Source organism: Anser anser (genome assembly GCF_964211835.1).
Source record: "Anser anser genome assembly, chromosome: 4".
Taxonomy (NCBI): domain Eukaryota; kingdom Metazoa; phylum Chordata; class Aves; order Anseriformes; family Anatidae; genus Anser; species Anser anser.
In genome coordinates, this window is record NC_139724.1 from 9,810,950 (window position 1) to 9,838,604 (window position 27,655).

Here is a 27,655-nt window from a genome sequence, read left to right on the forward strand (position 1 = left end):
AACAGCTACTCTAAGCTGGGAAAGAGGGAGGTTTCTTATGACCAAGTGCCAAGATTTCTACATGCCACAAGCTGTTTTGTTATGTACCCAACACAAAAAATCAAACATGTTCCTTCTCAGAGCACTGAACGCAAAGCGGTTACACATGTACTTATCTACAGCAAAGATACGAACATTTTTATTTACCTAACTAAATGAGGGTATTTGCTGAACGAACATAAACCAGATCACCCAGACGTACTTCCAGGTAACAGAGGACATGGTTCCTTCCCTTAGCAAGCCTACAGCATCATTAGGAAAAGGGCCATGGTAAATACAAGAGCCAGTAAAGGGATGAAGCATGCTCTAGCTTTTGGAGTCAGTTACCCCTGAGAGAAAATTTCTCAGCATGAGCTAAAAAAGGTGCAAGTATTTCCATTACTAATCTCTAGTACAAATTTTAAAAATCCTCATTTCAGCTGATTTTTTTCCTCACTCCTCAGTCTTTTAACTGTAACAGAACTGTTAAGCATAGAAATCAAACTACTGCCTAAAACCAGGTCCAGTGAAGCTTGTTTGGTACACCAGCTGGGTAATAGTTCAGTATCTGTACACAAAGGTCAAAGTAATCATTCCATTTAACATATCTGATTCATTGCTTTCCAAGATTTCCCTATGCCATAGTTCTTTTCCAACCTAAATGATTCTATGATCCTATCACTACTATAGCAAAGGATAAGAGTAACAAAAGATGTCGAACTTCACCTATTTGAGGAAAAATAAGGAATGACCTGATGAAGCAAGTTGCCTCATAGCTGATAACTCCCGTTAACATTCACAGCAATTGAACTATACCCAGTGCCTCACACACTGCTGCTACCTGTCATCAATTTCTACCCTGAGAGCAGTAACTAGACTAATTAGGACACAAAACTATAAATATTAAAGAGCAAAACAGGTAACTTCATTTAGCATTGCCAAAAAGAATAAAGCAGAAAAACTCAGAGAGCAAGATTTGAATCTGATGGGATTTTCTGATAAAAAAACACCGAGTTCATGGCACTACTGTCGCTGATCAAGTCAGACGCTTCCACTTACTTCGCAGCACTTAGACAGAAAAAACAATACTTACATGATTAGTTTTTGGCTTTTTTGGAGCTTCCTCATCACTGTTGTCACAATTTCTGGGGGAACCTTTTAGTTTCCTTTTACGAAAAGTAGCTTTAAAAGGAAGCAAAAAAGAACTGGAAATTACTTTCATTACGTTTACTTCAATACAGTAGGATGATTCAAACCAGAACTATAGTAACTACTTGTTAACTGCACAAGATGTTGAATGGTCTTCTGTAGTAGTTTATTACTACAGTCCACAGGTACACAGAAACTCCAAGCAAAGCCGCTGCTTGAAAATACGTTTCTTTACCTTATTTTCCTCCTCAAGTTTTATTTAGTACTCTGGCAACTAAGCAATCATGTCTCATAGGAAACAGCTTTATTTTTTTAAACTGCCCCATATTTTTACGTATGAGTAAAGTTGTATCTTTCTTTTAACAGCAGTAGTTTTCCAAATGAAAGCTAATTTTATTTAAGCTAAGTGCTTTTGAAAATTTGGTACTTAACCAAGGCTAAAACCAAGCTATGAGTTATGATATGCACTCCACTGCCGATCTGGAAGTGCTGGTGATTGATTTCTGGCTCAGGTGCACACTAGAGGTTACTATCAAACAGTTTTCAACATTAAATCAAAATGCTTGAAAGAGAACTATGCGTATTAAGTCAGAGATAACCAAATATCAGTGATACCTAAATTATTTATGAATAGTTTACATGAGCCAGAACTTTCTGAATATCTTTGGGCCCAGGTGATAATCAGAGATTACCATCTTAGCATTAAGACCTGCCCAGTCAGGTGCATTCTCACTGCCACGATGCATGGCTCATGAAGTTACATTACCACTACTTCTCCACATTAACTTTGCTTGAAGCAGCAACTCTTACTAGATGAATACTCCTTTTACTATAGTTCAAATTATTTAAAGTTTCCCAATCTTTTTGGAAGCCTGCTGGCAGATCTTTCGAGCTTTCATGTCTGTCACAAGCATCTGCAGCCAACCTCTCGTCCCAGACTGCCAAAGGACAGTCAGCAAACAAGCAGAGCTCAAGTGATCACACACAAAAAACATGCTTGCTTTCAAATCCAAAGGACGATATGGACAACCAAAACAGCTTTAATTGTGAAAAATTAAGTATTCACATCTTTGCACAGAAACACATTTTTGTATGAAAATACTTCCAAATACATTTTCCACTAGACTAATTCCCTCTGGTATCAAAAACGGAAGTGGCACATAGATTAAAAAAAAAATAACACTTCCCAAAGACAGAGTAGTAAAGCATCAGCAATAACTAGCTCTTCATTCAAGTTCCAGATATCTACCAGAAAAGACTGGTAAGATTTTTCACAGCATATTCATTTCTACATATCAATATAAAACACACAGAAGCAGCACACCTCAAAGAATCCAGAGAACGTGTCGACAGAGGGGAAGCAGTTCTTCTTCAGCATTCAGAGAACAATGCGCTTGACTTTTCTGCCCAAGAATCTCATTAAACAATATGGGCAGGAAAAAAAAAAAAAAACACGCAACAAAAACATACTACTAGCTTAAGACTGAAAAATGTGTTTAGCCTTGATACCAAGGCTAAGGGTGGTCAGGCTGCTGTTGGGTAAAGCACTAGAAGAGTTAAGGAGTCATTACGCTTAAGATCAACTAGAACTGCTTTCAGGTTTGTTAATTCTGAACGTGAACAGGGACCCTGCAAACCTCTCTGCCACACAGGCTTCATAGAGTATTTCCAAGATTACCGTCCTTTCTTTGAAGTCATGGGCTGAATGATCATTGGTCTTTGGAGGAAAACCAAAGAAATAAATAAAACTGGTCAAGCGCAATTTGAGTGACAATTAAGCTGCAGTGGAGAATCTGGATAACCAGGATCTCAGTAACCTACCAATATAAAATTACTTATAAATCAGTCTGTGATCATCTAAAACTAAACATATCTACAACCGAAAAACAACTTTCTAAAGGCATTCACTTTGCAAGGTATACCTAATTTTTGCTTCCTGGGCCAAGGCAACACTGCTGAGGGAATGAAGAAGCTGTACGATTGCTAGACAGGATTCATCCTTGGAGTGTAGGCAGGGTACATGGGACCCTCCAGAGAAAACGTTACTCCGTTTTGTTTTTTTTTTTAATCAATAAGCAATGAGAAAAGTAACTCAAGGGTTTCAAATTTTAGAGGCACTTGTAATTATTTCCACTGTTATTTGCTGTTACCACTACAAAAAACATAACACCTTATGACAGTGACTTCCTTACACTATTATGAAAGGGACAGTCATTTCTGTCTGTTCAAAAAGCAGTAACATCAAAGAATTTTACTTGAGGCGTTAGCTCAGAAGAACCCACACTGATTTCATAGTTTTCAAGATGTACAGAAAGCAACAATGGAAACGAATCACGAGAAGCAGGTATTGCTGTAACTTCATGTCTTTCATTCATGCACACTTTTTTTCCCAGTATGTCACATCTGATCTTTGTACCAGTAAGTTATCTGTAATGATTCTAATTTTAGTTATAGAAACAACAATTTGAACTATACAAATACAAGTTTTGTCACTGTTAAGGAAAGGACCAAACTGAGAATGCTTTGTCAGGCCACTTTTTTTTTTTTAGCCAAACTATGCTTCATAAAATTGTATCGTCCCTCACTTCTCACCCAGTCAACACCTCATAACAAGTAAAGCATATCAAAAATTGACATGGAGAAGCAGATGTTCAATGATGTTTCCACTTTTTAAAAAAATGTGTCCAAAATGAGATGATTTATACCATCAGGCATGCTCATTCTTAACTAAATATTTTATATAACAGAGATGATTAAAGAGAATTCTGCTGCCAAGATTCTTCTGTGGGCTTCTATCGAAAGCATATGAAACAGCCCTCTTAGATCAACACAAAAATGGCCAAAAGGCAGGGTCTAAATACCAGAAATCAGTGTTTTAGTTCAGACATTGAATTGCACCAAAATTTAGAGATGTCTATTAGCGTGAAGTGTTTTAATATTAATCAAAACCCTTGAAAAGTAATCATAATCTTCCAGGAAGGGTTTTTCCAGGAGCAGCACTCAGAAGTAGCATGTCCCTTGAGAATGTGTTGGCTTCTTCCCGCCTATGTATAGAATCTGATCATGCACACAGTGATAGCCTCAAAATACTCGACAGTCAGAAAGCATGGTCTGGTTAGATTAAAAGGTTAAAAATTCTGTGTTAAAGAGGTGTTTTTTTTAAAGCTTTTCATTAACTATTAAAAATCTTGTAAGTTGTAATGTTTCTCCTCTTCTGATTTTTATATACAACAGGGAGAACGGAATTATCAAAAGATCATCTTCTACGTTAGATAGAGAATAAAACTATATTCTCCCTCAGCACAAGCTTCCTACAGACAGTTTCCAAATCCATGGAAATCCAAAATTAAAATTCATCTGGACGAAAAGACACATGAATCACTTAAATAAAATAATCAACAGTGATTATAAACAGCTTTCTCCATCCTATCCAAACCATGAAGATCTTTCAAGAAAGTCACAGACAACTAAGCTGTAAACAGACTGAGACTGATAAAACAGCTTTTTAAGACATAATATTCAAAATGACCTTTCACTCTTCTCCCCACCACGAACACATGATAAATCAATCAAAATGATTAACAGAATATAGAGGTTTAAACCCTGAACTTAGGTGATGTCAAGAGCAAAACCCAAGGCCTGAGAATGATGACCTTTTTTACATGCTTACCACTGCCTACACATTCCCACATCTTGGGATTCTTTGGTAACATCACGTAACATCATGAGACTGCAGGAATTCGGATGCAGAAAAAGAAAACCCTAAACAAGCTCTGGGGACTCAAAGCATGGTTTGGAGGATGTTTTGCTACAGAACCATGAGGAATTGTCTGCAGTAGTGTTTAAGCCTACCAGTTCTTACTCGGAATTACAAGTCTATAAGTCAACCTGAAGAGAAAATCATGACAGGGCTTGACACAAGAAAGTTCTAGTTAGAAATGGCTACATATTCCAGCACAATTTTTTATCACCAGATTTCTCACCCACAACATTTAGTACTACTGTCTTTAACCTATTACTATTTACCTCAAATTCCAAGCAACAAAGGAACTATTAGCAAGAAAAGTAACTTACTTAAAGACCCCATATATATATATATAAATATATATATTTATATATATATATATATAAAGACCCCAAAGCCGTCCTAAACTACACAGAATATATTTTCCTTTTTTTTTTTTTTTTCTTTTTTTTATATTTCTGAATTTTGGTATGCATCTTCTTCTCATCTTTCCCCTTGGACAGTCTGCAGCTTCAAACATACCTTCATCACTGAACTTCAAACCAGCAGCTATCGCTTCATCCATTGTGTGCGTCGATTCTATCAACTGAAAAAAAAACCAACGGCTAAGTGGCAAGATTTAATCCAGATGAAAAGAGGACAACGATGATAAATAAGCAGGATTGAAATACACTTTGAAAAAAAAAAAAAAACAACTCAAAACCCTAACACCCAAAAGTCATTTATTGTAAATTCCAAATCCAAAACCAAAATTGACAGGTACTAAATCATCACCTAGACTGATTACAATCACATCAGCTGTATTTGGCAACACTTTGTATTAAAGCTGTTTTCAAGTATGTTTTTAAATTTAATTCATTTTACTTTCTTTTCCCCCTCCTATTTCACAAACATATGATGGAAGTTTCAGTAAACTTTTTTTTTTAAATCTCCAAAAACATTTTATGTTACTATCAGAAAGCCAGATGACCCAAAAACCTAACATCTTAACTCATGAATTTTTTTATATACCGCTATGTCACACTGGTTGATTTCCTGGAATCGAATTTAAACCATGCCTCCAACAGATTATCTTTCTTGCAACCTTAGATTCTTTTCTCCATCTACCTGCAATCTCAGCATAGATCATTCTTACAAATTAACTGAATATCGAGACTTATAAAGTAAGTACTGCTTTTTCCAAGCATGGTAACTTCAACAAAAGCAAACAGCCTAAAGGTTACAAACAAAACAACACACATAAAATGAGGAGATCTGATTCCCAAGCATCTGTTCACATTTCTAAACACTGCCTTACAATTTTACTATAAACATATTTTCCTTTTGAAAGGAGCATAGGAGTATTGCTTACTATTTTTTCTTAACAACATTCACTGGTCATGTAGGGCTTATCAGGACAAGCTGTTCCAGATCCTTTGTGAAGAAACAATAGATTTGCCTATTATTCCCTCATCTTCCCTCAAGAATGTTGTGGATATGTAATCACGGAAAATATGCTTGCACAGCCCTTACATACTACAAAGTTGTGTTGATAGAGGAGCTCTCTTATGCTCTCCTGAGAACAGATACCATCAGCACTACATACCACTAAGCATTTACAAACACCACTGAAGTCACTCCTCATTGAACCCACAAAACAGCAAACAGACACACTATACAAGCATTATTTCTAGTTAGTTTCTAGGCTACTATGAACCGTTCTCTCTTTGGTTTAAGTACATTCTGTGTGGTAATTGAAACTTCATATGCTCTGGGCATTTACAGCATAATTTATACTATAACCTCCAGGAGAAAAAATAAAATAAAAAATTGCTATTTGCAACCCCATAATCACCCAGCAAAGAATACCAGTTGAATTTCTGCACTTCTTTAAGGATACTTGGGCAACTAGGAAACTTAATAGATTAATTTAAATGCATTTATCTTTGAAAACTAAAGCTACTGAAAAACTAGTTACGTATCAGCACTAAGAGGTAAGCTTAATGAAGATATATTTTACTGTAATAAGTTACCATAATGTTACAGTAGATTTGTGCTGTACATTGGAGAATGGCCAAGAGTATCTTAGGTTTATACAGAGGCATAATTTTAAGAAATTAGAGTAATTTCAAGCCTACTCTTTTTGCCTCACTGGAAGTAGTACAGGCTTTGAGCATCAAATCTGATGAAAGCAAAGGGGAAGTGTTTCATGTAGTGTAGCTAACAATGATTTCACTCATTCTGCATTAACCAGTTAACTGCACTCCAGCAACAGCTATCGCTAGTTATGAACCAAGGTAGCTCTAATTAAGGTTAAAAGTCAGGACAGCACAAAGTAATAGAAAAATGTACTGTACCCTAGAATTCACTGTTGAAGAGACCTGATTCTTTTATACATATCTATACACACACATACACACACTTTAAAAAAAAAAAAACACACAAAATAAACTTCCATGATTGTACTTCCCCTGCAAGGAGTATTACTTTGATAACATCTTTTGCTAGGAAGACTTGAGGCTCTTCCCTCTTGTAATGCCAAAAGCGTAAGAATACTGCCTACAAAACAGTCATCAAAATAAAGTAAGAGAACAGAGCATTATTACTTCTAGTAAATCCTGGTCACTTCTCTGGGGAAAAAGTTCCTTCATTGTTTGCAGCTTTGCACCTTTGATATCTTCCTCCACACCATTCTTCATGTCTGGCAGCTGACCTCCACCATTTACATAAGCCAACTTGGTCAATTCATCCTCAGGCTGCTCATCATCCTTAGACTCTTCAGAGCTACGATGTATGAGGGACAGATAAAGAATTAAGTTTTATTTTTGCTTCTTACATTTTACTCTACAAGAACATCACTGTAAACCCAAACCAACAGGATTACATGAGTAGAAATTTATATGATTAAATTGTTAGCTTTTTTAAAAAACTATTATTTTTTAAATAAGTTGCTGCATATTATTTAAGCACATTAAACATATATTATAAAAAGAAAAATACAGTAGTAAAACTGTCGCCCTCTCCAACTTCCCCATGAGACACTGTTTGAAAACAGTATCATAGAAGTAAGGAACAGTTGAAATCCAGTTTCCTTCCTTACAAGACATATTTACATGTACTCAGTAAAATTGAGCCAAGTTGTACCCAAAGCGCTATCTCCTACTCAGGGAAAAATAAAGCATTTATGGTTTAGTATACGTTTCTGCTTACAGTAAACACATTTCAACTTGGCAAAGGGAAGAAGGAACAGACAAAATACTATGACTTACCTTTGTACTGGGGTATAAGAGGTTACTTACACCTCGATTTAACAAAATTGGATCAATTTAACAAAAACATCAATACATTTCATTATTTCAGATAACTGAATTACTCAGACTATCTCAGTTTGTTTCAAATGGTCTAGTGTTTATCTGCCCAACAGACAAACAGATCTAAGTTCTTTATAAAAAAAAAAATAGAAAACTTTTCAGGTGCAGCATCAGTTCCCTGTCCTAATTCTCAGCTCAAAGAAATAAAATGTGAAGATCCTTAAGTAGTATCTTAAACATCTCAGAATGTGGGTAGAACCCCTTTCAAAAAAAAAAAAGTGGAGTCCTGAATTTACTGGAAGATTTGTTATTACAGGTTGCTTTTTCTGCAGGAAAGCTCTGTGTATTTTTGATGATACTTAGTTGCACAGACAAGATGGAATGTAGGCACAGGTCTCCTATCCTACTGCCCTCCACTGATGCATAAAACCTCCTTTCCTCAACTAAAATTAAACATTATGGAGTTTGCCATTTTATCAGGGCACCATTACCAGAAAGACTTACCTTTTATTCTTTATGCACATACATAGGTAAAAGACTAAAAATACACCCATATTTCTGGCTATAATTTCTTTAGTAGTTGAAATAGGTAACTTGCATTACAGTTTTAGAACTGACACAAAACACATGCGCAATTTTGAGACAACTTTTCCTTGAGTAATCCTTTCCTCCCTATCCTGTTCAAAAGGCACACAGACACCTGGACCCTCTGGTTGTACTATCACCAAAAAACTAGTATACTAAAAAAAAAAAAAATCCTTAAAACAAAGAATAACCCAAATTCCTCTTCAAACCACCAACCAATCTAGTCATAGGCTTCAGAAGGTCATTCAAGCATCCCCTTAAAAAGTCGTAACAAAATGGCACGTTAAAATTTATTAGCATATTTCAAACCTTTCTGCCTTGTTAAGGAAAAAACCTTCTTTATAAATTGTATATAAAGAGAACGTCAACTGAAACTGATATAGTAACACTGCAATTACCTTATCCCTTCCTATCAGGGATTAACATCTAAATACGTGTCAACAAAGCCAGAGTTGCATACATCATGTCTTCTCTACAATCACGTTCCTAGCAAGCATGAAGAAACGCTCGTGTAACCACTAAAAGAGTATGACTCTGACCCACAAAGTCTATTATGTTAGAATTGTTTTTCCAACAAAGCCTAGATAGCAACTCACCTAGGGAAGCTTACCTCACTTAAGGCTAGAAAATCTGTACTTTCTGCTCTAGAACATCTTTTATCCAGGATAACAGAGGCTAGGATACCCAGAAATAAAGGAAGAAATTCACAAAATCCCCAAACTCTAGGTAAAACATGTACCAAGAAGCGCAGTATAAAGACACCTGGTCAGCTGATTCTGTGCAAAACCAAGCTAAATTCAGCACACGCCAGAACTAATAAGCCTGGCCAGACCCAAGCTAAGTCCTGCCATACTCTTCCTTCCAGTTTTAGCTCACACAGAATGCCACTCATGAGGGAGTTTAGTGGATTCAGTGTACATCAATTAGCACCTGAGCCAATGAGCCATGACAAAGTGTTGAGCAGTGGGGTGCCTAGTGCATCAGAGATCAGCGGCTACAGAGGAATAATGAAGAGTACGAGAGGATATGGCTCACTTGAGACACAGATGAATCGTTGGGAGCTGCTTTGGTATCTGTCTGTCTCTCCCCCAGTAATCAGATTACAGAGGGGAAACAGCAACATGTGGCTCTGCAAGTTGGATCCTGCATGGCTTATTAGCTTCTGCTCCATACTGCACGGAACTGATTGTACTGCTTCCAAATCTGGTTGATCCCAGAAGCAGCACAACTTTGTTTACACAGCACTGCACACAAGCCAATATGGTGCATGCAAACACCTTGCTGCCCCTGTATCCTTGCACAATCTACAACTTAAACCATTTGCTCATAGATAGATAATGAGCTCCCTCTGCAAACCACTGAAGATCTTTTTTTTCTTACCAAGTATCTGCTATAGGTTGAGACTTCAGGAAAATGCATAAAAAAAACAATAATTTCAGTTAATAGTAGCAGGGAAAAGCACTTTTTCATGTCTGCTGACAAGCTCCAATAACTCCATGCTCTGCATAGGGACTGAAAATTGGGCCAAGACCCGTTGCTATTCCCATTAAAGTTAACAAATTTTATTTCACGCAGGTTATCAACATATGCAGGTTAAACCATCCTGTTTTGCTTGGCAGAAATACAGTTAAGGGGCACAGACAACCAGCACATTCTGGTCACACAGATGTATAACTAGCAGATAATAAATAGCATGGGTTTCTTCAAACCATTCCAGCTGGTCGTGTAAGATACCTGCACATAGCTCGTCTCTCCTGCACTCTCAATGCTCCTTTTTTAGCACCCACAAAAGTGACATGTGCATGCTATTCTCTTCCCTGCTAACTCATCAAAAAATGTTTCTAAATCACTAACAAATTTTCACTAAGTGTAATAAAACACATCACGCACCTAATACATAATAATTCAGCTCAAAAAAATCTTACACTACACACAGAAGCAGTGCTTGCCTTCTTGTCCTTCTATAGTTTCATTAAAAACAAACAGGCTTAGACAAACTCCAATACGTTTTAAAACTTAAAGCTAATATTTTAAAGTTTAGCTTTGAAGTGCCATCAAAATAATTTCAGAGGGACAAATGTGCAAACTTAAAATAAACACCATGAATATCGTCCAATATCATGGAATTCCTCCCTCTTAAGCCATGTTCTCAAAGAAGACACTTAAGAGCTGTATTTTTTTCCCCTGAAAATCAAGCAGAGTTCAGTTACGTCGCAAGATCTAAAGCCAGAACATAGTATCTCATTTTTAATCCAGCATTACAATTTAAAACATCACATCAGCTTGCATAAACATTACACAAAACCAGGTTAAAGCTTACATTACAATCACATCTTCCGCTGGAGCCTTTTTTAATTTTGCAGAATGGAAATTTCTTGGTTCTTCATCTTCACTGTCTGAAGACAAGTCTAGGAATTGTACTCCTCTTCGACGCTTGAAATAAGACAGCTTCGTTGTCCTCTCATCTTCAGGAGTTTCTGGTACGCTGGAGTACCCTGTGCAAGCAATTTCAATAGGAGAAAAGATGGGAGAAAATGACTTAGGACTTAAAACTTCAAATACTTATTCATACTTATAGCATCAGATAGCTATGACTTTATCATACAGAGCAACCACTTCAACAGAACTCATATCCTTATGCACGGAAAATTCCTGTAAGCTGTAACTTACCTGGCAAAATCACCTCAGTGATCTTATTTCACACACACAGAAGCCTGTATAGTATAAACCACAAAGTTTAAGAGCGCTAGTAATTATTTAAATGCATGTTTATCTTGGGAGAAATAAACAAATCAGCAGAGTCCTCTGAGCTACTTCCAGGCTAATCAGGACACGGACAGACACACAGTAGTGTATCTGATGGCTGATTTATAATCTGTTGGTCACAGCCTTTCAGGAAGGGTGCACCACTATTACACTGAAGATTAGAAAGCTACGCTGAGGATCTTAACAGGTACAGATGCAAATCCTATAGATACGATCTAAGTACCCAGTCTTTTCCACATTGTGCTCTAGACGATTCTTATGTAGGAAACTTAAAACACAGGACACTTGGTGTATTTTCAAGGTAAACAGAATCTGTCTCCACATGTACATACTGTAATTGCATCTCACAAACCATGTATTATTTGCCATGAAACTTGTAAAATTGAGCCACTGTGCCTGCACTAACCTATACTGAATCTTCACTTCTGAACATACTCAGAAGACAACCATGAGCATAAGCAGCCAAGCTATTCATGCAATTCCTGAACTAGTAACAAATAGAGCATGGTAAAATCCCTGTCAGCTACACCTGAAGCCAGTTCCATGCACGTATCTAGATAGGGAAAACACGACCGCACAGGGAAATGACACAGCATGTGATATACAAAATGGGTCTTGGAAACTAAAGCAGAGAGAGGATCAGAACACTGTAAACCAAAACAAAAAAGCCTGCACTTTATTAGACTTTGCTCTGTCGCCCTCTTTCAGCACTGTACCAAAGGCACAGTGTGCTCTAACCTCACATATTGTGTATTTCAAAGTGGTTATTGTGGTTCTAACTGTAAAATTCAGATGCTCCCATATGAACTTGGGCAGGTTAAAACATATGGCTCAATCCAGTACCTACCAAGGCTGGAGCTGTTCTGCCACTTTTTTTTTTTTTTTTTTTTTTTTTAAAAAAAGACACTAGGAAAAGACGAATTTGTAGTTGACTCATGTGGACTTGAACGTATAGCTCCTATCTCTGCATCTTTATATGTGCACTACACATAACTAAATATTTGGTAACAACTGACAACTCATAAGTGTGCCATTTCGTGTCAGCAATTGAAGAAAAGCATTCAAAGCATTTTGCAGAAGCTATGAGCCCAGAATCTCAACCTGACCCAATGCACTACTCCCTCACGCTCTATCTATACTTCATTCCTTTCTACTAATTTACTATTTTTATAGCCAGTGATGAAAAGAACTACTAAACAAAGAACGGTTAGTATGCCAAGTAATGTTGTTTAAGACCAGACAAATTATGAACCCTGGAGGCACATGACTGAAGAAAGGATGAAGAATGCACGGAGTGGAGAATGTGACAGCTTCAGAGAGCATCTGCTGTACAAAAGTAATCTTGTAGAAAATAAATTTAAAATAACTCACTGTGGCAGCATTTGATAGAAACACAAAAGCACAACGATAAGCAATTTGCTGACACTAAACTGCTAGGCGATACAGGCTTTGAAAGGCCAAAGGTACCCAATAAACTAAAAAATATGGGACTGTTATATAGTGCACTGCTGAGAGGGGAAAAAAAGAACTTTAAAATGGAGATTATTAACATCAATTACAAAAGTAAGAATGATCTTAACTCAAACTTCTTTAACATCCATGAATAGCTCAAAACAAGTATTCGTTACAGTCAATCTTCAGATGATTTTAGCTATGCAAAGGTAAGATCTTACAGAATACATGAAACGCACATCTAACCAGGTATTAATCCATCAGGATGAAATACAGGAGTAGGAAGATGGAAAAGCACATCATAAATCAGTTTTAATTCTCAGCTAAAAACCTCTGTGATCTGACACTCCCATATTTCATACTGACCACGTCTAACAGGAAAGGTTTTGTCTTTCTCTCATGCCCACAAAGGAACTGCTTCCCAAGTGACAGGCAAGTTTGCTTCCTACCCGCTGCTGCTGTTACCCAGTCTATGTTCCTTGCAGAACCACAGGCATTAATCAGAAATGAGCACTGATGAAGCAGGACTAAAAATGTAACGCCCAGCTTGTTGAACACACCAAGGCAAGATTCATGCTTGCCACCATTCAAGGGTCAGGCAGCTTTCGTTTCAGTAGCTGTTACAGTTGGAAGCCTCCAGATTGACTTCCCTATGGAACAGCAGACACTGTAATGAGTCTGAGAGGGGCCAGCTGAGAGCGCATCATCCTTCTTACTGACAAAAGCTCCCATACTTGCTCAGATCCCTATACATCTGTCCTCACACGCAAAACCAGAGCTCTCACTTATCTCCAATTGAATAAAATTGCATCCTAAACACAAAACCTGGTAGCCCACGTCAGTGCCCTCATGTGTTGGGTTGCCCTCACCTGGAGCTGCCTCGTGCACATGCAGAGGGGCGACTCAGAGCCTCTGGTCCCTGCCTGACTCCCCAGACCACCTCACCTCCTTGCTGGACCAGCCCGGTACCAGCTGGCAGTCACACTGACACAGGCATGGAGATTCCCCTCACTCTGTATTCAGAACACCATTTTAATGAGAAGACAGGCCTCACTATGACCATCAGGAACAAGGCATGGCCAGAAGCATATGCCGCCCATTTTACATATCACTTGTCTCTTTTAATCCCTTATCCCTCTATTTTCTTCACACTTGTTCCTCCTCAAGCCACTCCGATCCCTCCCTTTCCTTACTTCTGGCTCCTCCCAACCACGCCCTCGCAAGTTTTGTATTCTCCCCAAAAGCCATTATCCACATCCCACAACAAGCTCCATGCCCCCAAGGCAGCAGTCCCCCCATCTGAACGGTGCTCCCAAGGGCCTTGCTGCTGACTCACGGCAATGGGTGTCACGCTATGCCCACAGGGCGATGCCTCTCCTGGGACAGCCACAGGAGAAGCTGGGACAGGCTGTGTTGTTCAGGCTCCCCTACCTGCCTCTGTGCTCCCTCGGGGGTGCAGAGATTAGGTGCTTTTACTCAATGTACAGCAGAACAAATTCCATCTCCGCAGCTGGTACTGAACAAATGGGAGCTCCCTGCTGTTAACAGCTTCCGATTTATGCTGTAAGAGGACAAAACTCCAAAAACTGATAAAGTATAGCTATATTTTCCTATGAATGACAGACAATAATATACTCTGAATTGGGAGGCAGATGGGTGAAAAAACTCTCCAGACTCATTTCCTACTCCAAAGGAATTCAGAATAAGAAAGACTAAAAAAATACACAAGGCAGGTGCAGGAGACCCGGCTACAAAACTCCTGGGAGAGTTGAGTTTTACTGATACAACTGTCAGTGGAAATCCTCGTATACAAGGACTTCACATCCTCACCATGTAAATACAGCATCATGCGCATGCTCTCCCCTCTAGCGTGTCAACCCTTTCTTAAAACTAACGTGGCAATGTGTCAAACACCAATGCTGCTTTCTCAGCTGCCGTCTCTGGAAACAGAACTTCAGCTGAAAATAGCAGCAGTTTCTTCTGCCTGTGCTCAGCAGCACAGAAACACATCAGGCTGAGCTACTACAGAGGTAACCTCCGGTTTCAGAGCTGATTTGGCAGAAGAGGCTACAATAAATTCATCTGATAATCAAATGCAGAAGTGAGCTACATGTCAAATTCCTTTTTTTATGAAAAGAGACTTTTTTCTAACAATTTCAAGTGTGGCAAAAAAAATACAGCAATGATTTTTAGCGGGGCCAAGTGTCTCACTTAGCGAAGCAATGGCATTACCTCGAGAAGCCCACACTGTAGCTTAGTGTTTGTTCCAAAATGGGACAGGCCCTCCTGCAGTCAAGACCAACACCCTAGCAGCAGAGAGTTCTCCAGCTGTACTTTTTCCTACCTGTCCACATTTGGAAGGAGACATGCTGTCTCTTACAGAGCTGATTTGCATTATGTAAAACCTATATATATGTAGATAGTTTAAGAAGAATGCAGGAGAAGAGACATTAGGGTAAGTATCAAACACTTTAATTGAATTTAAATATAAAGACGTGGGCAAACTTGTTCCAGCAACCTCTCTCTAGCTGGTTGAAAAAACAGTTCTAGTTTAGCAAACTAAAACACAACATTTCTGAACGTTATAAAGATGGGCTAGCCAAGCGAGGGTTATCGCAATAGCACAGAACTGTGCGGAGTATAAGAATTGAATAGAAGTAACATAACATCTCTATAAGAAAAAGGAAACATTCCATCTCTACTGAATTAACACAATCGATCAAGCCAGTTTGCATGATCTTTGCCTTGTAAGTTAGGCTATATTCCAAACACACTCCTTCTGCAAGAGCAGGTCATGCGTGCAGGCAGGCAGGCACTCATTACAGCTCTGGTAAGAAGCATCCTTATTGGATATAAAGAGAAACCAACTAGCTTACAAAAACAACACAGCCTTCAAAACGATTTTGTTCTTTAGAATAGGCCTTGCAAGAAGTTTAGGTGTAAATGAAAAGTGTATTTACTTCTCCACTTGGTGCCTTCTCATTTTATTTTTACTTTAAACAGCAATCACTGTTCCTGACAGCTCCTAACCCCTATACCTATGAAATGCTGAGTTACTAGGAAAAAGCATTCTCCCTCTCAAAAAGCACTATTTCCTTCTTCTGCTTCCTCCACCTATTCCATTGAACAGAATCCCTTGAGAGGACAGATGGGGGGAAAAAAAGTAAGTCATACATGCAAGAAGAGGAGTCCTTCCCATGTATTTAGAGCAAATCATAACCTTGTACAGTATTATTAGTTTAAAAAAAAAATGAAAAAACCCAACAACTAATTTTTGCTCTCATGAAAAAAGACTCCATGAGAATAACTGGATCCAACTGTGCACAAGTATGTGGTGACAGTTTTAAGTCAGGGACGATGGTATTCAAATGAAACTCTTTCAAACATCAGAGCAAATGCTGTGTTCAGCATGGTCAGTAAACACACAGCTCCTCTACTGAGCTTCACTACATAACCTGACTTTTTTTGTTTTTAAACAACATACTTTCTACAGTCTTTCAGAAGACATACCTAGTGTGGAGCCACGTTACATAGCCCTATAATTCTAATTATAACCTGCAATACAAACCACACGTCATGATCAAAGCAGCCTGGCCCTTTCTTTCCTGAATAAAAATAAAATTGAAGTAATACTTTGAAGCTTACTATGTTTACGACCACTGCACAACAAACTAACAGAAGGTAATTTCTACCCAGTTTCAGAAAGCAGTATCAAATGCACATTGCTATAGTCTACAAACTCATCAATATTCCTGTTTCAAAGAAAGTCTTCTTCAGTTGCTAAAATAATCCTAAATATCAATAATAAACTAAGATGCTTCGTAAAGATACCATTTAAAAATGTTTAGTTCAACCTATCTTCCCAGGAATCCTCAGAGAAGAGGTACTGAAGTCATTACTTTTTTTCCAGAAATGATTAAGTAGAATGATATCCTATGAACTGTGGCATAAGCAAAATATATGGCTTCCTCTGGTCTTTAAAAAAAAAAAAAAAAGAGGACAACAGATGAGAACACAAAAAACATGTAGCCCCAGTGCAAGTGAACGACATGACACTGAACACTGATCCCTGATAGTTCAATCATTTGGGTTATATATTTGAACTGCACAGAAAGGATATCAGCAAAAACAATAATCAACCACCAGTAACAGCAATGGTTTAATTTCATCTACAACTTTTATTTCCATCTACTGTTAACAGTTTGCAAGCATGATTTTTGAATACAAATCTTATTTTGAAATTCCTGATTATAGTTATTTTAATTAATATACTTCCACCACAGCTCTGCTCTATTTCTACAGCTGGAATAATCTCATTATATTAGTACACCAGGCTACTTACAATTAAGATGACAGTTTCACCACATAATAATAAAACCTAATGTGTGAATTATTTACTAAGTAACACTGATTTCTACAGAAAATTGCAATACACTACCTTGATGCATTTCCACAGCTTTTTAGGACGGTATCTTTCAAATATGATCTGGTAACTACCCCTCAGTCACTGATGGTCCTACCCTTCAGTGAAGTGATGTTCAGAATTAATCACCTCTAACTCAGCTGCAAAGTCACTGCAAGCCTGCATCGCTTGCAAAATACATAAGCGCATAAAGACAATCCATTGTTCTGGCCATCATACTGCAAAACGTTTATTAAAGCGTAAGGTATGTACGTTCCACACAAAGCAACAAGAAGCATTACATACCTAGGGTGCAGAACAATCTACCAGTACTAGCTTGTTCTGGGAAAAACAAAAAAATATCTGAAACGATAATGGTGTTTCATGCACAAGACACGATCTAACTTTTTTTTTTTCCTAAAAAGAATGGAATTACTATTTTTGTCTCTCTTTGTTAGAAGCACTTTTTGGGATATTCAACAAATTGGAAATCCAAAGAAATCCCTAGGAAAGGATGCTGAACCATTCACCTCTAAAGGAAAGCATCTGATTTTAAAATTCTTTTTACATACACAATATGACTGCGTGATACCAACTTAAGTGGGACAAAAAAAGTCACCCGTTATTTAATCAATTGTTTTGGTTTGTACACATGAACTAAGGAACAGTCTCCCCTTTTTCTCAGCTCTATGCATCAATATTTTTCAAATTCACTGTGTTTGTCTTCTGAAGAAATACAGGTAATTGTTGTCCTCACGTGATTTACTGAGCACTTCCAGAAGGTTATTTTCAGCTAACTTGATGTAAACAGCTTCTTGTACAAAAAAACTCAATACTTTTGCTTATGCAGTTAGCAGTAGAGAGTGTACACTGTGCCCTAAGCAGGTCACCTCTGCATCTGCTCGATGATAATACAGAAAAACAACAACTGCCTGTTTTATTTGACCCAAAGGAAGAAAAATTCTGTCTTCCTGATGCTGATTAGGAAACAAAGAGGACACGCAACTGCTAAACCAATCTAGCTTATTCTTCCACATTTAGGTATCTCATATCTTACAGACAAAATTTGAGTTCTTTATTTCCACTTAACTTCTATAGGCTTAGAAAATGTTACATGATTTTTAAAATAGTCAATTCATTTAAATGGGTTACATAGAAACGATGCGACTTTTTTCACATATTTGCGCAAAACCACTCCAAATTCTTTAAACACTCAATATTTGTGAAAAATGAAGCACTACGTAAATGTTAAGTACTAGTGATTACATCTCAACTTTAAGCATTAACTGGAACCCCTGTTCTACACCAGCAGGTGTTCATGGTATCTTGCCCTGCACTTCTACTTAACTCTGATTTACTGCTGGTTACAATTGCCTCCCACGTGTTTTCTCACTATTACTTAGCCTTCCACAACAGTTCCTCTTTTAGGCTCCCTTTTATTGTACTCTTACCAAAAAAAAACCTGATGCCTCTCTATAGTGGGTATTCCTTCCCTCTTACACCATTCATCCATCCTCTGTCCTACCTTTGTAGGATATAAGCCCCGCACTTTAAAAAACACAAGCTCCAAACTTCATTGGTCTTGGTAGTACATGCATCCACTGGCAAAGTCGAGCCTTTAATTAAGGTAGATTAAAAGAAAAAAATTACAAAGACAAGCCACAAAACAAGCAGCATCATTCATTAGTCTGCATCTATGCCTACCACCCAAGAGCACTGGCAATCAGTATCTCCTACACTGCAGAAAACAGTGACTTACCACAAACAGGAAGACTACTTCTGTCCCAAAGCACGCTTCCTCTGAGTGCCAGTTTTTCTAGCAATCCTCAACAAGACACACACATGCAGACACAGTAGCTGCAGATTGCTTGCTTCCTGTGGCATCATAGAACCATTATGGTTGGAAAAGACCTCCAATATCATCTGGTCCAACCATTCTCCCTGCCACCAAATCACTCTCTCTCCTTTTGGACAGGCTATTTAACTGCAGACTGGCAACTATCAAGCCAAGATTCTTGTTCTTTTAAACATGAAACATTCATTGATATTTAATAATACAAGCAAGACAGCACTCCAGCCAACTGAAAACAGTCAGCCTGCACAACACCAGAATTCATGGAATAATCAGTCTACCGTAATGTTGTCTGGCTCACCTATGAAAGAAAAAGGAACTCCTCCTTCACATGAAAGGTTCTCTTATCATATAGATAAGCTACTACGATAAATAGCCTTCGAAACTGTTAAACAACACCAACGGATGTTGCTCCACTAGTACCTAAATGCGTAATCAGTTTGCCTGATCTCTCCAATGTATCAAAAGTCAGATAGAGTAAGAATGTCCAAAACGTACGGAATGAAGAACGAAAATGACTTGTTGCTGATCCGTTCTCACACCTCCAACAACAGAAAAGCTGTCAGCAAAACAGGGAAAAAAAATCACAAGTGAATGTGACTGTGCAGTTGACAGCCATTACAGCAGCATACCAGTATCAGCTGATGAATCCAAACACAACCAGCATATTGCTAATGCATCAGCCAAACAAAACAGATGCCTACATAAGCAAGCTTTTTCACATTTCCACGAAAACCACAAGCTATTGCCAGCAAAGGGGACTGCTGCAGAACTGCTAATATAACCAGCCTGTGAGGACCAGCGACAGGCTTCTCGGCTCTTTGCAAAACCAGGCCCAAGCGAAAACGAAAGACAGAAACAAACGCTTGTCTTCGCTCTTTTCAGCATTACCTGTGATGTGCGTTACGTTAGCCTAGTGAAAATGTTAAATATGTGTAGTATTGAGATCACCAGAGAACAGAAAGGTTTTTTTCTCTCTGAAAACCTTAACATATTAGCGTGAAAAAATAGTAGTAGGGGAAGTGGTATATGAATAGGAAAGACTAACGTATTTTAAGCACAGCTTGCTTTCTGAACTGGAAGAACCATTCCACCTCTGGTTACCAGGTTACTGAGTTGACCGTAAACACGTAGATTGAACCATTTAAACATCCTTTTGTGGAAATCGCTGTGAAACACGCACGCACACGGCAGCGCCTTCGCGAAACACACCATACAGAACCACAGCAGGACCACGGCCGCTTTATTTGCGGAAACGCGGCGGTGCCGCCCGACTCACCGGTTCTCTCCGCCCCGCCCGAGGCCGGCGAGCCGGGCCTGCCGCCGTCCTCGCCTTCACCCCGCTCCTCGCCATCGCCGGCCGGGGCGGCGGCGGCCTGCCCCCGAGCCCCCAGCGGCCGGGCCTCCTGCCCCGCGCCGCCTCGCCGCCTCTCGAAGCGGAAGCGGTCCAGGTTGAAGAGGCTCATGCTCACCGCCTGCGGGACGGGACGGGACGGGACGGGACGGACGGGCGGCACGCACGGTCGGCGACTCGCAGGGCGGGCAGGGCGCGGCAGCCCCCTCGGCCCCCTCACACGCACCTGCCGCGCATCGGCGCGGCGTGAGGGAGCGGCGCGAGCCGAGCCGGAGCCGAAGCAAGGAGCCGAAAGGAGCCGAGCCGAAGCGGGGTGGCGGAACCGCTTCTCGCCCCGATGGCGGCTACCCGCTGCCCCGCACAGCCCGAGACGCCGGCGACGGCGCTCCGTTACGACGTCACAGAGCTCCTCCGCCCGCCCGCTTCGCGCGTTTTCGGCGCGGCGGCCGCTGGTCCCCGGGGACGCGGCGGCCTCAGGGGAGGGGGGCGCCCCTCAGGGTGTGGAGGCGCTGGGGTGTGGGCGTCAGGTCGCGGTGTGTGGCCTGGGTGCTCACGGAGCTTGGTCTGGGCAGGGGAAGGCCTGTGGAGTTCACTGAGGGCAGCTGAGGCCAAGGCAGTGCACTCACACACGTCAAAAGGCTGAGAGGTGCCAGAGCTCAGAGAGGTACCAGAGCTCAAAAGGCTCAGAGGTACCAGAGGTACATGTGAAATAACGTGCTGCAAGGCCAGGCAGGAATAAATAAATGTTATCTTGGGCAGCCAGGTGCAGCTGCTATTAAAAACCTTCTGGAGAAGTTGTACTACCAAATAAAGAAACACAAACCACTTCCCCATCCATCCCGCCAGGTCTAGCATGGTGCTCACACAGAGCTCCTTCACCGTTACCATTGTACGCTTTGCTTCTTCACCATTACCATTACACACCGTTAAAATTAACAGCAGCTCAAATGCCCGACGTGGGGTCACGGCTGTGCTGTGTGGGGTTGGTTATCTGCCCCTGCCAGCGCTGCTTGCTACCGAGCTGCGTGGGGCAGGGCTCGACGTGCTGCTGTCTGGCAAACGTGCTGCAGCCTGAAAACTGGAGCGTTTCCAAGTGTTTCCAGAGATGGCACCTACGCACACATTAGGTCTACCTGGAAATTTCTTTCTATCAGTGTTATTTTCTGTCTTCGGTATTCATCAGTAGTCTTGGCTGCTTCATACTGAATCGTTATTGTCATTATAATGAAGTCTGCTCCCCTCAAAGGGACTCTCTCAAAGAAGTAGTCTAGTGCTCCCTTTGCCCCTATGACCTTAAGAACACATTGCAGTGCTCAACAAACACGTACACCCGGCACGAGCAGACAATCTGACTCATTTGTACCCAATTGCAGTTCTTTTGCCCTTTCCATCAGGAAAATGGCAAGGAGAAGCGGTACGGACTTCAAAATGCTTCTCCATGTTGCATATCTAAGTAACAAACCCATCTGTGGTGTCTTTCAGTACTGTCTTCTCTTATTCCACAGTGCTGTTGTGGAAGTTTGTCTTTTTCTTCTATTCTAGAGCAAGAATAGAAAACTGACCACTGAACATGTAAATAAGTAACATAATTAAGCTGAGGAGCAAACGTATTTGGAGGAACCGTTTTCCAATCCAGGCTCCAGTAAAGATGTCTTGCTTTCAGGTCAAATGTTAATCTCATATTTGGATAGCAGAGGACTTGAAATAGGAAAAGTTGAAGTTGAACCTGTAAATTGAATGAAAGTCAGATTTTCCCCGCAGAGATAGATGCAGGTGGATTTGCAGAGGTGGCAGGTGGTGGAAGTCTTGATGGTGCAGAAGTCATATGAGGTTATCGTCTGAGGAAGGCTAAATTGTGCTGAGGAAAAAATGAGTGCCTGGGCTACAGACACTGGTGACATGAAAAGGCAATTGCTCTGTGGCTCTTTGAGGAGAACTTTGCTTTACAACTCATATCTATGGTAAATAATGCAAACATCGGGTCAGCCTGAGAAAGGGAGAGGGATCTGCCTGTCACACAGGGTCTGGACACTGCCAGCTGACATATTTACACTCATATTCCACCCACCTAAAAGGCTCTTTACTCCTCTGAAAGGAAATAGTGGAGTTTGTAGGAACCTAAGATGGCTGAGGGTCAGAAGAAGAAAAAGGATGGACCATGAGGGCACTTTCACATCCCCTTGGGATCTAATAACCATCACAAAGCTCATGACATTCTTTGCAAAGCATTTGTGCTAGTGTTAACATGTCTGGCATGATTGTCTGATACAACAGACAGCAACAACAACATATACAACAGCAACACACATATACATCCATAGTTTAAAAATCCAGACAACGCAGAGCCCGTTCTTTCCTCAAGGTGAGAATAATTTGTGTGTGATAGATGTTAAGCCACATTGCTTGACTGACTTCAAGGACAAAGTCAAATACTGAGGGAGTGTTAACAAAAGACTTGGGAAGGGAAGGTTACTCTGGAGAAAGCCAGTGTAAAGGGAAGTGCCAACTCAGGTCAGTCTGTATTTTTGACTCAACAAGGGAAGAAGTACCACCAGTCTCAGGGGAAAAAAAAAAAAAAAAAAAGACACAAATTCCAGAAATTGGGGGGAAAAAAAAAAAGAAAAAAAACAGATAAAAGTTAAGAAAACACTGAAAATGAAAGAGATGAAATTCAACACTCCAGAACATGTCAGATTTTAAAAGCATTGTGTTAACAGGAATTAGCATGAATCTGGAAATTGCTGTAGTAGGTTATTTCAATTTTTTGCAAAGCTTTGAACTTGAAAAGACTAAGTAATTGGGAGGTATTAGTATTATTAACATGCTATACTGAATTCCTGGCAAGCAAGGCAGGGAAAACTTCTGAGGTGGTAGTGATGCCAGTTAGACAGCTCATGCTTACTGGAGAACTGACAGAACTGCTCTCTGCTATTGTTTTGAACGGTGATTTGCGATACTTTTTTGAAAGAACCTTGTTCTAAACCTCGGTAGCAGAAATATGAAGGGAACCTATTTACATAGAGAATTGCTTTACATGCAACATTGAAGTTGTTATATTTGATTGTTTTACTTCAGCTGCACTTTTGTTGCTATGCCAGTGATGAAGTTGAGCGTACCAGATGGCACGTAGGCCTTCTGAGATAATTATGAGGGTTTACGAAGCAGTGGTATAAAATAATGGCTCAAACACTGAGAAAACAAAAATGTCAGGTTAAAATTACTCTTTTTGAAATTGATGCGTATTCAAGCATTGTCTTGAGTAGAAGTAAAATCAATTGTAATAGTTTGGTAAGAGACGTTAATCACAGAATCACAGAATCGTCTAGGTTGGAAGAGACCTCCAAGATCATCTAGTCCAACCTCTGTCCTAACACTAACAAGTCCTCCACTAAACCATATCACTAAGGGCTACATCTAAACGTCTTTTAAAGACCTCCAGGGATGGTGACTCAACCACCTCCCTGGGCAGTCCCTTCCAATGCCTAACAACCCTTTAGGTAAAGAAGTTCTTCCTAACATCCAACCTAAACCTTCCCTGGCGCAACTTTAGCCCATTCCCCCTCGTCCTGTCACCAGGCACGTGGGAGAATAGACCAACCCCCACCTCGCTACAGCCTCCTTTAAGGTACCTATAGAGAGCGATGAGGTCTCCCCTGAGCCTCCTCTTCTCCAGGCTGAACAACCCCAGCTCCCTCAGCTGCTCCTCATAAGCCTTGTTCTCCAGACCCCTCACCAGCTTCGTTGCCATTCTCTGGACTCTCTCAAGCACCTCCATGTCCCTCTTGCAGCGAGTGGCCCAAAACTGAACACAGTACTGTTAAAGTCTGAACTGAACACAGACAGTTTGAACACAAAACTGAACACAGTTAAAGTCTGTCCAGATGCAAAAAGTCACATTTTACGTGACATGTTACATATAGACAAGTTATTAGTAAAAATGCTGTTTATTAGTAAACAGTGGCCTGAGACAAAATGTGTCTATCACCATTCCTAACAAGTGTGGTTTTTTTCGACTACTATTCTTTTGTCATTGATTCATGCCCATTTTCGCCCTGTCACAACTAGAGATATTGGTAGAGGTGCTGTCTTGTGTAAAAGAAAAAAAAAAAACCAACGTGAGGGGGAAGGTCTGCATTGATTACCATGTGAGAATGTGCCAAAGCTACACCAGAGTGGAATAAAATCAACAGGGTCTGTGATATAGGTTCCCACAGCACATCTGTTGGTGCTTGCCCCCAAACATTGGATGGGATTGGTGGGAAGCGCTTCTGCTTTGTTATAAATCGTGAGCAACAAGACAAGCTGTCAGGTGGAGATGGGTTTGTACTTGATCATAAATTCAAAAAAAAAATCTAATAAAATGTTTAAACTAGTTCATACAGCTGCAGTTGGAAATGTGATGGGAGTTGTACGTTGTACATGATGTTGCTGTAGCAACCCCGCCATAATTAAATACATGAATATCCAAACTATTTTGATATGTGAGCTGCACAGTGGTTAGAGTAAGGCCTCAGGTTGGAACTGTCCCAGAGCTGTCTCTTTTTTTTCATACCCAAGGGGGTTATTCCCTCTTGATGTCCGTTGAATAGACAGCTTTCTCTATTCGGGAGACAATGAAAAACAACATCCTTTGAGGAAAAATAAGAGGATAAGCTGGGTTTTATAGAACAGTATTGGTATTACTTTACATAATCCTCATTTTTTGGTGCCTAAAGGTACTTTAAAAGTCTCTAGCACAGTTCATATCACAGAAACACAGAATCATCCAGGTTGGAAGAGACCTCCAAGATCACCGAGTCCAACCTCTGACCTACACTAACAAGTCCCCCACTAAACCATATCACTAAGCTCAACATCTAAAAATCTCTTAAAGACCTCCAGGGATGGTGACTCCACCACTTCCCTGGGCAGCCCATTCCAATGCCTAACAACCCTTTCAGTAAAGAAGTTCTTCCTAATATCCAACCTAAACCTCCCCTGGCGCAACTTTAGCCCATTCCCTCTCGTCCTGTCACCAGGCACGTGGGAGAATAGACCAACCCCCACCTCTTTACAGCCTCCTTTAAGGTACCTATAGAGAGTGATAAGGTCGCCCCTGAGCCTCCTCTTCTCCAGGCTGAACAACCCCAGCTCCCTCAGCCGCTTCTCCTAAGCCTTGTTCTCCAGACCCCTCACCAGCTTCGTTGCCCTTCTCTGGACTCTCTCGAGCACCTCCATGTCCTTCCTGTAGCGAGGGGCCCAAAACTGAACACAGTACTCGAGGTGCGGCCTCACCAGAGCTGAGTACAGGGGGACAATCACTTCCCTAGACCTGCTGGCCACACTGCTTCTTATACAAACCAGGATGCTGTTGGCCTTCTTGGCCACCTGAGCACACTGCTGGCTCATATTCAGCTGCCTATCAACCAGTACTCCCAGGTCCTTCTCTGCCAGGCAGTTCCAGCCTCTCATCTCCCAGCCTGTAGCACTGCTTGGGGTTGTTGCGCCCCAGGTGCAGGACCCGGCACTTGGCCTTGTTGAACTTCATACAGTTGGACTCAGCCCATCGGTCCAGCCTATCCAGATCCTCCTGCAGAGCCTTCCTTCCCTCGAGCAGATCGACACACGCACCTACCTTGGTGTCGTCTGCAAACTTACTGAGGGTGCGCTCGATCCCCTCATTCAGATCATCGATAAAGATATTAATCATGTTTACTAGAAAAATATTGTTCTGGTATATTTTTTTCTCACCTGAAGCTATTTGAGATTTTTGTGTATATCTCAAACAGTATTTCAAGATTGATCTTACATATTTTTTTTTTTTTAGGTTTTACTTAAAAAAAATAAATAGTTATTTTAATTTCCTCCATTTCTCTGAATTTTTCAATTGATCTTTTTGCTATTATAAGTATTCGAATCAAAAAGAAAAAAGGCAAAAATGATGACTGTTGAATTTAGGACACTGGGCTTCTTACCCATTTCATTCACTTGGGCAAATGATATTTCAGAAATGATGCTAAACATTTTAAAAAACTGACCAGTTCTCAAATGTCTGCCTTGTTGAAACACACGTATCTACAATATTTCCACTGATTATTATTATTTTTTTTTAAGTATTTTGTGGCTTATTTTCATGTGTTTTATACCATGGTGCCCCTGAAGAAATACACAATCTGATTCAGGACTGAATCATATAGTAAGTGGATTCTGCAGTCATGAATCATAGAATCAGATTCATAGAATCATTCAGGTTGGAAAAGACCTCTAAGATCACCTAGTCCAACCTTTAACCTAGTACTAAAGTCCACCATTAAACCATACTAAGTTCTAAATCTACACGTTTCTTGGAGACCTTCAGGGATGTGACTCAAGTCATTTCAAGTCATCCTCCAGGGATGGTGAAGGCGGTGGTCATTTCTCCAGAGATCAGAATGGCAGCACGCTCAAGCCCATATGCACAGCTTTCCACCCTTCCACACTGTGCTGCCCTCCTGCAAAGATTTACATAATATGATGTCTGACTGTGCACTCTAAGCAGTCCTGCTGAACATGAAGCCGCTGTATGCCATTGTTTCATTTGTAATGGCTCAATGAGAACGTAAACAACTTTATTAGGGAACAGCAGGGTTAATGAGCTTGATTTCCTATTAGTTTAGGTCTTTGTCCTCCATATCCCCCTCTATCTGTCTCTACATAGTGTTGTGGCTCCCCATTTAAGCCCCTCATGATGACCTCACCCAGCAAAGAGAGCTGCCTCACCATAGCACATGCAGTATCCGCTGAGCAGCTGACTGTGTGACAGGAAAGCCTTTTCCTCTCCAACGAGTTTCAATTCCAAGGAACTTCTTATTGTGAGGACTTCTGCTTCTCTTTCAAATTTGGTTGAAACTTGGATGTCCATATCAGAAGGTTTTGTGGGGAGCAGGAAGGGAGAGTTTGCTGGGTTGGAAGCTTGTCCTCCTTAGAAAACTGGGCTAAATATTACAGCAGCCAACAGTCCGCTGTAGTAAGCTTCAGTCATTTGAAGACGTCTTTTTGACATCTGTGAAATTATGTATGTACA

The 27,655-nt window shown here is 40.3% G+C and overlaps 1 protein-coding gene across 1 annotated transcript in view; it reads right to left on the bottom strand.

Moving 5' to 3' along the window:
• Nucleotides 1-21,030, bottom strand: part of SMARCAD1 (SNF2 related chromatin remodeling ATPase with DExD box 1) — a 45,891-nt gene extending 24,861 nt beyond the window's left edge. Inside the window, exons 1-5 of the mRNA XM_083834786.1 lie at nucleotides 20,539-21,030; nucleotides 11,108-11,282; nucleotides 7,498-7,675; nucleotides 5,435-5,498; nucleotides 1,112-1,200 (exon numbers count right to left, since the gene is read on the bottom strand). Of these exons, the coding sequence (XP_083690912.1) occupies nucleotides 1,112-1,200; nucleotides 5,435-5,498; nucleotides 7,498-7,675; nucleotides 11,108-11,282; nucleotides 20,539-20,725 (693 nt within the window). The 5' untranslated portion in view covers nucleotides 20,726-21,030. The remainder of the gene's footprint in view (nucleotides 1-1,111; nucleotides 1,201-5,434; nucleotides 5,499-7,497; nucleotides 7,676-11,107; nucleotides 11,283-20,538) is intronic.
• Between the last annotated feature and the right edge of the window lie 6,625 nt (nucleotides 21,031-27,655).